The sequence below is a fragment of the Carcharhinus amblyrhynchos genome, unplaced genomic scaffold (genome assembly GCF_965287045.1).
Source record: "Carcharhinus amblyrhynchos unplaced genomic scaffold, sCarAmb.v2.hapA scaffold_96, whole genome shotgun sequence".
NCBI classification, from domain to species: domain Eukaryota; kingdom Metazoa; phylum Chordata; class Chondrichthyes; order Carcharhiniformes; family Carcharhinidae; genus Carcharhinus; species Carcharhinus amblyrhynchos.
In genome coordinates this window covers 722,973-739,665 of record NW_027649836.1, presented here as the reverse complement: position 1 = coordinate 739,665, position 16,693 = coordinate 722,973, and the positions used below count along the sequence as shown (strand labels likewise).

The 16,693-nt window shown below is 43.7% G+C and overlaps 1 protein-coding gene across 1 annotated transcript in view; it reads left to right on the top strand.

Moving 5' to 3' along the window:
• LOC145338096 (uncharacterized) overlaps positions 1-16,693 on the top strand; it is a 47,527-nt gene that overhangs the window by 20,819 nt on the left and 10,015 nt on the right. The window contains exon 2 of the mRNA XM_080182881.1: positions 13,238-13,321. Within this exon, the coding sequence (XP_080039007.1) occupies positions 13,270-13,321 (52 nt within the window). The 5' untranslated portion in view covers positions 13,238-13,269. The remainder of the gene's footprint in view (positions 1-13,237; positions 13,322-16,693) is intronic.

The following is a 16,693-nucleotide window of genomic DNA, read 5'->3' as shown; positions in this document are numbered from 1 at the left end:
TTCGTTGGTTGACACAATTCTGTCGGTGATTATGAACAACAACATTTCATTGATTCCCAATCCTGAGTCTATTGATCTGTCCAAAACATATCACACTTCGTACGCTGTTAGTGCCACAAATGACGATATTGGCTATTGTAAACTTGTAGTTGAGCCCTGATTTCCACAAGGATTGAATGCTGGTCACTCTTGCTGATACTGTCATCATGTGGGTATGCTGGCGTTGGACTGGGGTAAACACAGTAAAAAGTCTGACAACACCAGGTTTTAGTCCAACCGATTTATTTGATAATAGACTCACGATAATAATACACACGACAGCGCAGAGTCGCTGAACAGAGACTGATAGCTAAGTTCCGCACACATGAGGACGGTCTCAACAGGGATCTTGGGTTCATGTCGCACTATCTGTAACCCCCGTGACTGGCCTGGGTTTGCAAAACCTCACTTACTGTACTGTCTGGAGACAATACACATCTCTTTAACCTGTGATCAGTGCTCCTTCCACTCACATTGTCAGCCACTTCAGGTCTTGAACAGCAGGTTAGGTGTAAGGATTCGCATTCTAATCAGTAATCTCTAAACTGTCTGTGCTTTATATGCTCTGTCTGAGGCCAGAACTCTCCATTCACCTGACGAAGGGGCTAACCCCGAAAGCTTGTGAATCTATTATCAAATAAATCGGTTGGACTAAAACCTGGTGTTGTCAGACTTTTTACTGTGGATACTGTCATCAACAGATCTGTCAGAAACTGGTAGATTGGTGAGAAAGTTTTGAAGTAGCATTTCCCTCTTGTTGATTATCTTGTCACCAGCTGCTTTCCCAGACTAAAACTATGCCCTTTACACCCGAAAAGCAAGGTCAGATGTGTTACAACCGAGTCACTCTTCAACTTCAATGACATTGAGGTCCCCAACAGAAAGTAGATCATGAGAAACTAAATTAATATTTCTCATCATTATTTGCTGTTGAGAAAAACATGAATGTTAGGGAACTTGGGGAAATAAATAGTGATGTCTTGAGGAGTGTACATATAACAGAGAAGGAGGTGCTGTGGAAGTCTTAAAGAACATCAAAGTAGATAAATTGCTGGGACCTGATGAGGTATATCCCAGGAAACTGTGGGAAGTTAGAGAGGAAATTGCGGGTCCCCTAGCAGAGATATTTGAGTCATCGCTAGTCACATGTGAGGGGCCTGGATATTGGAGGGTGGCAAATGTTTTGCCTTTGTTTAAGAAGAGCTGCAGGGAAAAGCCTGGGAACTACAGGCCTGTGAGCCTCACATCTGTGGTGGATAAGTTGTTAAAAGGTATTTTGAGAGACAGGATAGACAGGCATTCAGAGAGACAAGGACTGATTAGGGACTGTCAGCATGGCTTTGTAAGTGGATAAGCATCTATCACAAATTTGATTGAGTCTTTTGAAGGGGTAAGCAAATAGGTAGATGAGGGTAGTGCAGTTGATGTTGTCTACGTGGACTTTAGCAAGGCCTTTGACAAGGTGCTGCATGGTAGGTTGGTGCATAAGTTTAAATCTCACGGGATCCAGGGTGAGGCAGCTAAATGGATATAAAAGTAGTTTGATGACAGAAGACAGAGGGTGGGTGTAGAGGGTTGTTTCACAAATTCGAGGCCTGTGACCAGTGGTGCCCCTCAGGGATCGGTGCTGGACCCACTGTTATTTGTGATTTATATTAAAGATTTGGATGAGAATTTAGTAGGCATGGTTACAAGTTTGCAAATGACACCCCAAGATTGGTAGCATAGTGGACAATAAAGAAGACTATCTCGGGTGGCAACGGGATCTTGATCAATTGGGCCAGTGGAGATGTGAGGTGATTGATGCATTTTGGCAGATCGAACCAGGGCATGACTTATTCAGTTAATGGTAGGCCGTTAATGGGAGAACAGAGAGATCTCGGGGTTCAGGTTCATATCTCCTTGAAAGTGGAGTCACGGGTGGGCAGAGTGGTGAAGAAGGCATTCGGCACACTTGGTTTCATTGGTCAGAACATTGAATACTGGGACAACTTGTTGAAGTTGTACAAAACAATGGTAAGGTCACACTTGGAATACTGGTCACCCTATTATAGAAAGGATATTATTAAACTAGAAAGAGTGCAGAGAAAGAATTACTAGAATGCTACTTGGACTTGATGGTTTGAGTTATTAGGAGAGGCTTGATAGGCTGGGACTTTTTTCTCTGGAGCGTAGGAGGCTTAGGGATGATCTTCTATAGGGCTATAAAGTAAAGAGAAGCATAGATCAGCTGGATAGTCAATATCATTTCCCAAAGGTAGGGGAGCCTAAAGCTAGAGGACATAGGTTAAGGTGAGAGGGGAGACAGATGAAAGGGTCCATAGGGGCAACTCCTTCAAGGTGAGTGTCTGGAACAGGCTGCCTGAAGTAGTAGTAGTAGATACGGGTACAATTTTGTCTTTTAAAAAATGTTTAGACAGTTACATGGGTAAGATGGGTATAGAGGGCTATGGGGGCAAACGTGGGCAATTGAGGCTAGCTCAGTGGTTAAAGAAGGGCGGCATGGAGAAGTTGGGCCGTAGGGCCTGTTTTCACACTGTAAACCTCTATAACTCTATGACTGTGTGCACTCAACATTCTCAGTGCTACTTTCAAGTAATAATTAACATGAAGGAGTACTGATTCACCGGCAGAGGTGGGTGTGTCAAGGATTAAGCAGCCGGACGTTTGTGACCCTTTGATTCAATGTTATAAGCGCTGTTGGGGCCTAGAGTCAATGTTAAATATTACCAGTAACTTCCTCCCAACAGCTGTGCCATCACATCCCTTCTATCTGTCCTGTTAGTGGGACAGACATTTACTAAATCAGTTCCCAGAAGTGAAATGATCACAGAAGCAGAATCAAAAATTATTACTGGGAGGTGCCTATAACCTGCCTGAAGGCAGTTCAAAGACCGTTAGTTATTAACTGGAGATTATAACCACAGGATATTACCTTGGTTCTGCTGTTAATGATTATCCAGTCTATCACGGAAACAGTACAAAGTCAGAGCAGAATAATCTGCTAAATTTTATAGAAGGCTGGATGCCGAGGTCAATAAATCTGAAACCCACATTAATACTACATTTAACCGTTAGAATCGGGACAGAAACAAGAGCCAGTGATCAAATACAGATATGGTGCAATATGAAAGTTCAGTGTGCTCTTCTCTCTTGTGTCTGAACCCAAAAACTGAACAAAGTTATTTGCATCTTGCTCTCTCTAGTCTTTTCTCATCAAATAATCCATAAGTTAAACAGTGAGCCATAAAATTCGAACAGCATTGCCTCTAACTACAGCATATGACTCTTTTTTACGTTATTCATTAAACCTCACATGAGGGAGTCAGGGAAAGGCAGTCACTGTCAAGAGAGACAGCATTAATGGCATTCCCTAAATAAGCCGTGAAATTAAAACAATTAAATCCAAATGAGTTTGAGTGTAATTCAGATCCTGCTCTGTATGAGAAAGTAGTGTGGGTAGAGATTTCACTGGTCAGCCTGAAGGTTCAGGTTAATGTTTGTCACTATGTTGTATAACTTATGTTTACCCAAGGTTTGTTCAGCAAACTGCCAAACCCATTACACAAATATTCCCGGACTCTCTGGAAGCAGTATCGGGAATTGCAGCACAGGGTAAATCCCAGAATGCAGTAACCAGCCTTATATTTTAGTTTAGTCATTGTGACCCATCGTACATTTTGGTGCACTGGTTGAAAGCACGGGTAGAATGTTTGTCAGCACTGAGGAAGGTGAGTGAGTCTTCACCGAGCCCAGCAAGATCATTCCTTCCAGCTCCATTATCTCATTTTCATTGTAGTCCTGTTTTCTACAAATCTCTCTTTCCTCTATGGAATATGTTGGTGGAGTTTGGTACAAAAATTCACGACCCATTTAGCAGTGGAAACATTTTGTTTCTATTTACCCTGTCTAAACTGTTCATTGTGTTTCATAGCTTTCAAATCATCTCTCAATCTCGCTTCTCTAGGGACAAGCATTCCAAGCTTCTGAAATATATCCATGTCACTGAATATCCTCCTTCCTGCTCCATTCTCATCAACCTTTGCTGAATTGTGTTTGAAGCTGTTAGATTCTTCATTAGGTATTGCTTTTGAATTCACCACTATATCTCTATTCAAAACTGCATATTTAAGAAATAGATCGTTCTTGAGTTTATACTCTATGCCTCAGTCTGCAAAGTCCAGTATCCCCCAAGCTTATGAATCATTTTTTTCAAGCTGCTCCTCCAATGTTAACTATTTGTCTATCTGTACCCCAAGTCTCTGCTCCCACTGCCCCTTTAGAATTATTGCCTCCTTTCTTCCAAAATGTATGACTTCTAAATTTTCTGTGATGAATTTCATCTGCTTATGTTGGCCTGTTCCAGCAATCTGCCTGTGCAGTTGAAATATTACCACCATCCTCCACGCAACTTTCATGTTCTCTAATGTTTGGATTATTCCTGTTCCACTAATTCAGAAGCACTTACCGATATTAAGACAACAGTTGTCCTAGTTCTGAACTGGCATAACCCAGCTGTTTACCCCCCTCCAATCCCAAAATTCGTGGTTCATCACTGCACTGCAAGTCATGTTATTCCATTAACTTTGTATTTATGCGACCATTGGATCTTTTATTTTCAAGGACATGAAATTTGCTGACCAGATTGATATATGGAACTTTGCAAAATATAATTTCACAGACGTCAAATCAATTGCATTTTCCATCAAATTTAGTCTGATCCATCCTCAAAAACATTAATGAATTTAGTCAAATATGATTTTGTGGATCGCATCACACGGGCTTCTCTGAATTATTACACAGCTTTATAATAACTTAATGATAACTTTTCTTTAGATCAGATAAATGCAATGTTCTCATCCTGTGCTTCAGCTATGGTCTCTGACTCATTGGTACATCTTTTTTGTCACTTGTCACTATTTCTCATCTTACTATCTATTTTGCATTTCATATAATTTTCCAGCACATGTGCATTGTCTTTAATGTTAGCATCCAATATCTATCATGGTCAGTTTTAATATTACATGGCATGTGACATAACTGGCAAGGCCATCATTTCTCACCCATGTCATAAGAGCTGACGGGGGCCACCATATCGAATCATTATTAAGATTTAATGAAGAATTTGTTGTCTACTTGAAGGAAAATTAAACACCAATGATCGCACTTTAATTAGAAAGAAAATCAATTACGAAGGCAGAAATTTACAGTGTTCATAGAATTTAAATTAGTCACGGATAATTGATCCGATGCTGGAAACATCTCCTCAGTCTGATAGCTGCTATCCCGGGTACATAAAAACAAGAATGGCTATGTAGGAATTTCAGAAGTGGTAGTCATAATCTTTCAAATCTGACTTGATTCAAAGTTCTGCTTTAAAAATGGAAATTTTCTCACTCTGTTATTTAAATGTGTGTGTGTGTGTGTGTGTGTGTGAGAGAGAGAGAGAGAGAGAGAGGAGCCAGGCACTTAACAGGCCTGTCAGTTTAAATTATGCTGTGTGAAAACTTACCAGCACCAGTCAGTGAGGATTGAATGAATGAATGGAAGAACAAATCTGACCTGATCAGTGAAAGCCAAAAAGGGTTTATTAAATAAAATCCACATCTGCATAACCCAGTTGATATGGCTGGGGGAATCGCTGAAAAGGTGGATGAATGGTACGTTCCATCGTTTACAAATAATATAATCTGTGTTGCTTTAAATAGATTTCAGCTGATTAAGAACTGATCAATTAATCATGTAACCATGTCAGGGATAAACTATTTCCTGTGATAGCGAATGAAAAACATGCTGATTTCATGTTAAATTAGAGCAAAATTATACCGGATGGAAATCAGGAAGTTTCTTTTGAAAAAGGATTGCAGAAATCTGTGGCGAGCTGCTAAAAAGACCTGTGCAAGCTGATACAATTAGAGTTTCAAGGCTGATGTCGATAGTTTTGTATTCTCTATTTTTTAGCAATGCCACGTAAATGGTGGTGAGACATAGATCAACCATCATAACACTGATTTCCAGGATCTGAATGATCTCTTACCCCTCAGATATTCCACAAGTATTGTGATTTCCTGGCCTGGGAGATTCCACATAACCCAATAATACAAAAAAAATACTTCTAATGGATGGAAAAGAAAAACATTAATCAATGACAAACACAACAAAAATGTAATTTAGAATGAGAGCCATAATGATAGAATATGGAAAAAACACAGCTTTTTTTTAACAATGGCGATGTGTAATCACAGTAAAAAGTCTGACAACACCAGGTTTTAGTCCAACCTATTTATTTGATAATATTCTCACAAGCTTTCGAGGGGTTACCCTCTTCGTCAGGTGAATGGAGAGTTCTGGCCTCAGACAGAGCATATAAAGCACAGACAGTTTAGAGATTACTGATTAAAATGCAAATCCTTACACCTAACCTGCTGTTCAAGACCTGAAGTGGCTGACAATGTGAGTGGAAGGAGCACTGATCACAGTTTAAAGAGATGTGTATTGTCTCCAGACAGTACAGTAAGTGAGGTTTTGCAAACCCAGGCAAGTCACGGGGGTTACAGATAGTGCGACATGAACCCAAGATCCCTGTTGAGACCGTCCTCATGTGTGCGGAACTTGGCCATCAGTCTCTGCTCAGCGACTCTGCGCTGTCGTGTGTCGTGAAGGCCGCCTTGGAGAATGCTTACCCGAAGGTCAGAGGCCGAATGCCCGTGACCACTGAAGTGTAATCAAACAGGAAAACCTAGTGAGGGGTATTTATTTGACTCATGATTGTCGGTTCCATTCATGGAGCTTATACCGGTGATGATGACATTAGTTGGGCAGTATATGGAGTGTGATATACAGAATAACGTAATGATGTTTCCCTGTTGCTTGATGGGGAGTCAGACTTGCTTTAGTTTGGTAATGGACAGTTTTCAAGAGACAGCTGATTATTTGTAGGGTTCAATCTCCATCTGGATAAACAGAGTTAGATTGCTCATCGAACTGAGTGGTATTGCATGTGCGGGGGCCTACTCCTGTGTATAAGATGAAGAGACTGAAACAGTCTTACCAGCTTCCACGATATTTAGTTATGTAAATCTCCAGGACATTCCCTACTTAAATGGATCCCTGCATCTGCCTTGAAACTGCATCATCCTGGTTCACATTTCTAGTAAAACGGCAACAATTTGAACTTCTAGCCATTCAATTAACTTTAACATGACATGCAGCAATCTGTCTCCAGACATCCAGTACTTGATGTTTTAGCGGCACTTTAGATTTGGATGTTTAGCTGCAATCTGTGAGTTTGCTGAAGCTGAAATCCAGACTATCGGAAGGAATGGCCATTCCATGATCAATCCCTGAGGGAAAAAATGGCAGCGTTGCAATCTGAGTGAATTAAAACTGTTGATCACTATCGATTGTTTTTGATAGTAACTAAATTGTTACTCACCAAAGCAATTTCAGTTTTGCTGATATGGATATTACATGGTATTTGATCAGACATTTGTTAAAGGTTCACATATATAAGCTAGGATTCTACCATCCTGCTGCACTAATGTATTTAGCGCAGTGGGCTGGGAAATCGCGGGAGTTCCCGTGACAGTTCACCTGCTGTGGTTACTCCTCCCTGTCCCGGATTTCCAGCAGCATCTGCTCAGTGCTGGAAATCAGCTGGGAGGTGGGGTTAGCCTTTAAATAGTATTTGGAATAGTATTTAAATGTTATTAGTGGGCCCGGGACTGTATTCTCTGGGCTCGCTAGCACCCCTCACCCCACCAGAGTGTTTGATTCCAGTGGTGATTACAGTCACTCCTGACTTTTGGGGACAGTAAAAAGTCTCTCAGCACCAGGTTAAAGTCCAACAGGTTTATTTGGTGCTTCCGAAAACACATGCTTTTGGAACGTTGCCCCTCATCAGGTGAGTGAAGAGTTTGGTTCCCAAACAGGGCATTTATAGACACAAACTCAATTACATGATAATGGTTGGAATATGAGTCTTAACAGGTAATCAAGTCTTTTCAGGTGCAGAAAATGTGAGTGGAGGTAGAGATAAGCACAGGTTAAAGAGGTGTGAGTTGTCTCCAGCCAGGACATTTAGTGAGATTTTGCAAGCCCAGGTAAGCTGTGAGGGTTACAGATAGTGTGACACGAACCCAAGGTCCCGATTGACACCATACCCATGTGTGCGGAGCTTGGCTATCAGTTTCTGCTCAGCAATTCTGTGTTGTCGTGTGTCCTGAAGGCTATCTTGGAGAATGTTTACCCAAAGATCAGAGGTTGAATGCCCATGATTGCTGAAGTGTACCCCGACAGCAAGAGAACACTTCTGCCTTGTGATTGTTGAGCGATGTCCATTGATTCGTTGTTGTAACGTCAGCATGGTCTCGCCAATGTTGCATGCCTCGGGACACCCTTTCCTGCAGCGTATCAGGTACGCAACGTTGGTCAAGTAATGAGAATATGTAACATGTCCCTGGTGGATCAGGTGAGACGATGGCATCCGTGTTGATGATCCAGCATGTCGTACCTTAGTTGCTGTGGCAAGGTTGTGTGGTATCATGGTCACAGTTCCCCTGAAGGTTGGGTAGATTGCTGTGAACAATGGTCTGTTTTAGGTTGTGCGGTTGTTTGAAGGCAGGTAGTGGAATTGTGGGGATGGCCTTGGTGAGATGGTCAACTTCATCGATGACATGTTGAAGGCTCTGGGGAAGATGCCATAGCTTCTCCATTCTGGGGAAGTACTGGACAGCGAAGGGCTCTCTGTCTGCCGTGCCCTGTGTTTGCTTCTGAGGAAGTCTGTGCGGTTTTTCACCATGGTGCATTGGAGCTGTCGATTGACGAGTTGAGCGCCATATCCTATTCTTACAGGGGTGTATTTCATCGTCTGTAGATGATGTTGCGATCCTCCTCATCTGAACAAATCCCATGTATACGGAGGGCTTGTCCGTAGGGGCTGGTTTCTTTTGATTGGGGTGGAAGCTGGAGAAGTGGAGCATTGTGAGGTTATCCATGGGCTTGCGGTACAGTGAAGTGCTGAGGTGACCGTCCTTGATGGAGATGCCTGTGTCCAAGAATGCAGTGGATTCTAGAGAGCAGTCCATGGTCAGTGTGATGGTGGGATGGAACTAGCTGATGCCAACATGTATTTGTTTCAGTGATTGTTCACCATGAGTCCAAAGGAAGAAAATGTAATCAGTCTATCTAATGTGTAGTATCGGTTGATGGTCCTGTGTGGTGAAGAATTTGTGTTCAAACGTGTGCATGAAGATATTGGCATATTGAGGTGTGAATTTTGTTCCCTGACTGTTCCATGTGTCTGGATAAAGAACTGGTTGTTGAATGTGAAGATATTGTAGTCCAGGATGAAGCAAATGAGTTTTAGAATTGTGTCTGGAGATGTTTGTGTTGAGTATTGAGTTAGTTGCATCAATGCCGTTGTTGTGGTGGATGCTGGTGTAGAGTGCTGAGACATCCATTGTGAAGAGGAGTGTTCCTGGTTCAACTGCTCCATGGGAGCTGAGTTTCTGTAAGTCCATAGTGTCTCGACAAAAGCTGGGGGTTCTTTGTACAATGGGCTTCAGGATGCCCTCGATGTAACCAGAGAGGCTGTTACACAGGGTATCATTGCCTGATATGATAGGATGGCTGGGTGTGTTAGCCTTTTGTATCTTCGGGAGGCCAAAGCCATCTCCACACCTCCACTACTTGCCTTCAAACAACCGTGCAATCTCAAACAGACCATTGTACCAGCAAACTACCCGCCTTCAGGAGAACTGTGACAAGGACATCACACAGCACTGCCAGAGCAACCTCTAAGACGTGCCGGATCATCAACACGGATGCCATCGTCTCACCTGAGAACACCAGGTACACGATAAATACTCGTGTGACTTGGCCCACATTGTTTACCTGATACGCTGCAGAAAAGGATGTCCTGAGACATGGTACATTGGGGAGACCGTGCAGATGATATCACAACGAATGAATGGACACCGCTCAACAATCACCAGGCAGGAGTGTTCCCTTCTTTTCTGGGAATTTCAGCAGTCAGGGGCATTCAGCCTCTGATCTTCGGGAAGCGTTCTCCAAGGCAGCCTTCACAACACACGATAACGCAGAATCGCTGAACAGAAATTGATAGCTAAGTTCCGCACACATGATGACGGCTTCAATCAGATCTTAGGTTCCTGTCACACTATCTGTAATCCCCGGAATTTCTCTGGGCTTGCAAAACCTCAATAACTGTCCTGACTGGAGACAATTCACACCCCTTTCACTTCAGGTGTGATTCAATGAACCCACAAGGAGCTTTTATCAAAAACAATGTTTAATTAAGAATATTCTCAACGTATAGTAAGAATCTTAGCAAGAATGTTTAACAATTATGAACAACAAACACATCAGCCATGATAATATATTAACTCTAAAGGGAATATTTCTAATGTCTTCCAACCAAAGACAACGTCCAACACACAAAACCCAACAAACAAACACGTTACTGCAGAGGTTAATGCCCACTCATTACAGGAATCCCGCCTGCTGGTTTGAATGCTGAAAATCCTTTGTGAAGAATCTCAGAAAAGGTTATAGAAAAAAAATGTTTCTCCTAAACTCAGCTTCTTTCAGGCAGATCCAAAAAAAACAGGGAGAGAAAGAGATTGTTTCTTATCTTCCTGCTAAACTGCTTCCCAAAACAAACCTGAAAGCCCCAAGAATAAACAAACCTATCACCTGACTGACACGGTTTAGCTCCACCCCGAATGACATCGCTGAGTCTTTAAACTACAGGATTTAAAAAAAAGCTTCCTTAAAGTATACTCACATGACAGTATAGACAAGCTGCTGGAGTGGACAGAAAGTTGGCAACTATAATCCTTCACATTGAGGTGTAAATTGGTGCATTTTGGCTGGAGGAGAATGGACAGACAATAAAAAATAAGGTGTAAAATCTCAATGAGGGCAGAAACAGGGGAACGTGTGCACATGCACATCGATCATTGAACACGACAGGAATAGGTCAGCTTTGCTAGGGGTACAATTGTGCCAAGCCCTACAGTAATTTACTTCAACGTGAAAGTGAATGGAAAATTTTGGTTTGAGGATATAAACCTACAGGAGGATGGAGTCAGTGAGGTCAGGCTGTGTGTAACCTGAGGAGGATGGAGATAGTGATGTCAGGCTGTGTGTAACCTGGGGATGATGGAGATAGTGATGTCAGGCTGTGTGTAACCTGGGGAGGATGGGGTCAGTGATGTCAGGCTGCGTGTAACCTGGGGAGGATGGAGTTAGTGATGTCAGGCTGCCTGTAACCTGGGGAGGATGGAGTCAGTGAGATCAGACAGTGTGTAACCTGGGGAGGATGGAGTCAGTGAGGTCAGGCTGCGTGTAACCTGGGGAGGATGGAGTCAGTGAGATCAGACTGTGTGTAACCCGGGGAGGTTGGAGTCAGTGAGGTCAGGCTGAGTGTCACCCGGGGAGGATGGAGTCAGTGAGGTCAGGCTGAGTGTAACCTGGGGAGGATGGAGTCAGTGAGGTCAGGCTGAGTGTAACCTGGGGAGGATGGAGTCAGTGAGGTCAGGCTGAGCGTAACCTGGGGAGGATGGAGTCAGTGAGGTCAGGCTGAGTGTAACCTGGGGAGGATGGAGTCAGTGAGATCAGACAGTGTATAACCCAGGGAGGATGGGGCAGTGAGATCAGACAGTGTGTAACCCGGGGAGGATGGAGTCAGTGAGATCAGACAGTGTGTAACCTGGGGAGGATGGAGTCAGTGAGGTCAGGCTGTGTGTAACCTGGGGAGGATGGAGTCAGTGAGGTCAGGCTGTGTGTAACCTGGAGAGGATGCAGTCAGTGAGGTCAGGCTGAGTGTAACTTGGGGAGGATGGAGCCTGTGAACTGAGACTGTATGTAACCTGGGGAGGATGGAGTCAGTGAAATCGGACCGTGTGTGACAAAGGGAGGAGGGATTATGATCCAGTTAATACATTAGTATCAGTTCTCAGCTGTGTCACAGAGCAGACTGTTATCAAGGAGTTCAAATGCATGTTTGCATCTGTCACGAGCCATGCTCATGAATCAGGTTTGATGCTGCAGTGAAATGGACCTGTGATGAGTTACCGTCATTCAGTGTAACAGTGACAAGACAGCTCTTATTTCCATTGTGTTCTCCAGCCTGGGGAGATTAAAGGTCAGAATCAATCCCTGCTTCAGCTCAAGATCAAACCTCCTCGATTGGAGGGTGTGACTGTAGGGTATGGAACATGAAATAGATAATTGTGCAACAGAACATTTTGCTAATCTGAGAATTAGAATCTGTCCAACACAAAGAGGTGTTTACACCTGGAGGCGTGCAGTGTCTGTAATAATCACCCAGCTCTTCTCCAGATAACACAATGGATAGATTTCATAGAGAGGGAATTGAACCGGGACTGTTAGTTTACCAGACAAAGAGGTCCTTAGAAAACTGAAACCTGTTATTAATAACGAAGTAAAAATATGCTTGTTTCCAGGAAAGATGCTGCATTTTGTGAGGTAAGTATTTCTAATGGCTGGGTAGAAAGAGGGAAGTGAGTGACCATCTGGAAGGACATCAGTGTCACAGGTGAGGGAGCTCCTGAGTACTGGAATTGTCCTATAGGTAGCTGGTATTGGGAACTGCCTAGATTGAGCTGAAACAACTCAGCATCTTGTCTGGAACTGAACATAATTTAAATTATAATGATTAATAACTGGTTATTGAGGACTGACAGGGAATGTCAGCGGTCTCTACCTGTGATTCTGCTGAAAGAAAATCAAGCCCAAAGGAGAGAGAGCATTTGCAGATTGCCTGGGCTTGGCTAGACGTGTTTCAAACCAGGAGACACAGGCTGAGTAAAAACGAAACACACCGGATACTGGGATCGGGGGAAAAAAACATAAAATGCTGGAATAACTCAGTAGCTGTGGCAGCATCATGGAGAAAGAAACAGAGATAACATTAAAGTTCAAACCAAGAATCATCTTGGACTCAATGTGTTTACTCTGTTTATTTTTCCCTCAGATGCTGCCGGACCTGCTGGGATTTTCCAGCACCTTCTCTTTTTATTTTGAAAATTGAACAGAATTATCAGTGACCCTGCGTCGTAAATAAACTCCCTGAAATACCATGTGTAAAATGTATGGCTGTTATGAGGAGTTTCTTGGTGTAATTTTACATGGAAAATTGTATTTATTTCAGACAATCAGAATTTGGAATTGTCTAACACCACCATGGCTGAAGGATCAGATCCAACACCTTCAACAAGAGTGAAAATGGATGTGGGTAGGTTCAGAAAATAATTCAAATAGTAATTTCTCACAGGACAAAGTTCCAAATCTTGAGCAAGAATCTACAGTTCAAATGGGGAGTCAAAAGGAGAACAGGGGCTGAGCAGGATCCTAGTCTCAGATGGAGGGAGCTCGAGTTCTGGTACTGTCCAATAGATAGCTGGCACTGGGGACGATAAAGTGAATTGAGACAGTGACGATAGTGTGTAACCCGGGGAGGATGGAGTCTGTCTGATCTCACTGACTCCATCCTCCCCGGGTTACACACTGTCTGATCTCACTAACTCCATCCTCCCCGGGTTACACACTGTCTGATCTCACTGACTCCATCCTCTATGGGTACACACTGTCTGATCTCACTGACTCCATCCTCACTGGGTTACACACTGTCTGATCTCACTGACTCCATCCTCTATGGGTACACACTGTCTGATCTCACTGACTCCATCCTCCCCGGGTTACACACTGTCTGATCTCACTAACTCCATCCTCCCCGGGTTACACACTGCCTGATCTCACTGACTCCATCCTCTATGGGTACACACTGTCTGATCTCACTGACTCCATCCTCACTGGGTTACACACTGTCTGATCTCACTGACTCCACCCTCCCCGGGTTACACACTGTCTGATCTCACTGACTCCATCCTCCCTGGGTTACACACTGTCTGATCTCGCTGACTCCATCCTCCCCGGGTTACACACTGTTTGATCTCACTGACTCCATCCTCGATGTGTACACACTGTCTGATCTCACTGACTCCATCCTCCCCGGGTTACACACTGCCTGATCTCACTGACTCGGTCCTCCCCGGGTTACACACTGTCTGATCTCACTGACTCCATCCTCCCCGGGTTACACACTGTCTGATCTCACTGACTCCATCCTCCCCGGGTTACACACTGTCTGATCTCACTGACTCCATCCTCCCTGGGTCACAGACTGCCTGATCTCAATGATGATGTTTCAACAAAATAATAAAATGTTTCTTAAGCAAAGAAAGAAAAACTATAATAAACTACCTTCCCAGGTATATAAAAATTTACAACGTAACATGTTCTTGAAATCAATTTGATGGTTTAATGTTCTCAGTAAGTGCATGTAAGTCATTAGGCAAACTGTGGACAGATACACTACTCTCTGTAGCCAAGCACCCTCTGTGGATTTTCTTTTATCAATCCTTCATTCTCAATGCTGATCACACTGAGCCAACTTTCCTTATTATTCGTGAGACATGGGCAACACTGGCTGCCCAACATTTATTGTTCATTCCTAGCTGCCCTTACTGAGTGAGTTGCTAAGACATTTCAGAGGGCAATTGAGAGTCAGCCACATTGCTGTGGCTCTGGAATCACATGTAGGCCAGGCCACATAAGAATGGCAGACTTCCTTCCCTAAAGGACATTAGTGAAGTCGATGGGTTTTCCTGACAATTCACAATGTTTCCATGGTCATCTGTAGATTCTTAATTCAAGTTTTTTTTAAATCCAAATTTCACCAGCTGCCATGGTGGGATTCGAACCCAGACCCCGGAATACCAGCTGATTATCTGGATTAATAGTCTAGCGATATTAAAACTGGGCCATCACCTCACATGGATTCTGTTTTCCATATGAATGTTTCTAATCTTTGCTGATGAAGAGTAAGCTTTCGAATCTTCTCCGATTGATATTTCTATTGAATATCATCTTCAGGGATACACAGCCAGGATTCCAGCCTCTCTTTTGTGTCCATCTGCTCTGGATCACCACATAGATTCAAACTTCACTTTCCACAGACTCTCTGTGACACGTAGCCATGCTAACAGAACACAATTGCTTCATAGGCCTCAATAAGTTGTCACCAACTTCTGATCACATCCGAGATCTGACTTCTTGTAAAATGGATTTAAAATCTGCCTCTTGCAGTTGTCTCTACCTCTTGGGACTTTCACTGCTCCTTTCTTTAGCAACACTGAACAAGACCTTGTTCAGATTCCGGTGGGAAGATCATATTCAGTTTTGTTAAAGACTGTTTGGTGGCACAGTAGTTAGCATTGTTACATCACAGCATCAGGGAGCTAGGAATCGATTCCAGCCTTGGGTATCTGTGTGGAGTCTGTACAATCTCCCCTGTCTGCATGGGTTTCCTCCGGACGCTCCGGTTCCTCACACACTCCGCCGATGTGCATGTTAGGTACACTGACCATGCTACATTGTCCCCTGAGGATATGCAGGGGTATGGGGTGGGCGGAGGGGGGGGGAGGGGGCGTAGTGGAAAGTTCTGTTGAACGGGGAGTGTGGGGGAGGGGGGTTTGCAGACTCAATGGATTGAATGACCTCCTGCAGTGCAGGAATCATGTTTCTTTCTTCCTTTGAGAGTATGATCTTCCTGGAACTTTCTTTAGTTCTTTTCCCTGGTTTCCAAAGAGCATTTTTTTCTTCATCTTGGCACCAGCCACCCTGCAATCCCTATTAAGAATGTAAGAACACAAGAAATAGGAGCAGGAGTAGGGCATCTAGCCCTTCGAGCCTGCCCCACCATTCAGTAAGATCATGGCTGATCTGAAGTGGATCAGTTCCACTTTCCCGCTTACTTCCCATAACCCTTAATTCCCCTGTCTATCAGAAACCTACTATCCTGCTAGCCTTTCGAAGCGGGAAGAATTTCTCTACCTCTACCCTATCCATCCCCTTCATTATCTTATACGTCTCTATAAGATCTCGCCTCATCCTTCTAAACTCCAACGAGTACAGACCCAGTCTATTCAATCTCTCCTCATAGTCCAACCCCCTCATCTCCGGTATCAGCCTAGTAAACCTCCTCTGCACTCCCTCCAAGGCCAAAATATCCTTGCGCAAGTGTGGGGAGCAAAACTGCACACAGTACTCCAGCTGCGGCCTCACCAGTGCCCTGTACAGTTGCAGCAAGACCTCCCTACTTTTATATTCAATCCCCCTCGCTATGAAGGCCAGCATCCCATTCGCCTTCCTGACCACCTGCTGCACCTGCAAGCTGGGTTTTTGCGACTCATGCACAAGGACCCCCAGGTCCCTCTGCACCGTAGCATGCTGCAGCTTTTCGCCTTTTAAATAATAATCCCTCCTACTATTATTTCTACCGAGGTGGATAACCTCACACTTGCTAACATTGTACTCCATCTGCCAGGTCCTTGCCCACTCACTCAGCCTATCCAGATCCCTCTGCAGACTTTCCACACCTTCCGCACAATTTGTTTTTCCACTCATCTTCGTGTCATCAGCAAATTTCAACACCCTACACTCAGCCCCCTCCTCCAGATCATCTATATAAATGGTTAAATAGCTCAGGCCCCAGCACCAATCACTGGGGCACTCCACTAGTCACCAACCGCCAACCAGAATAGCA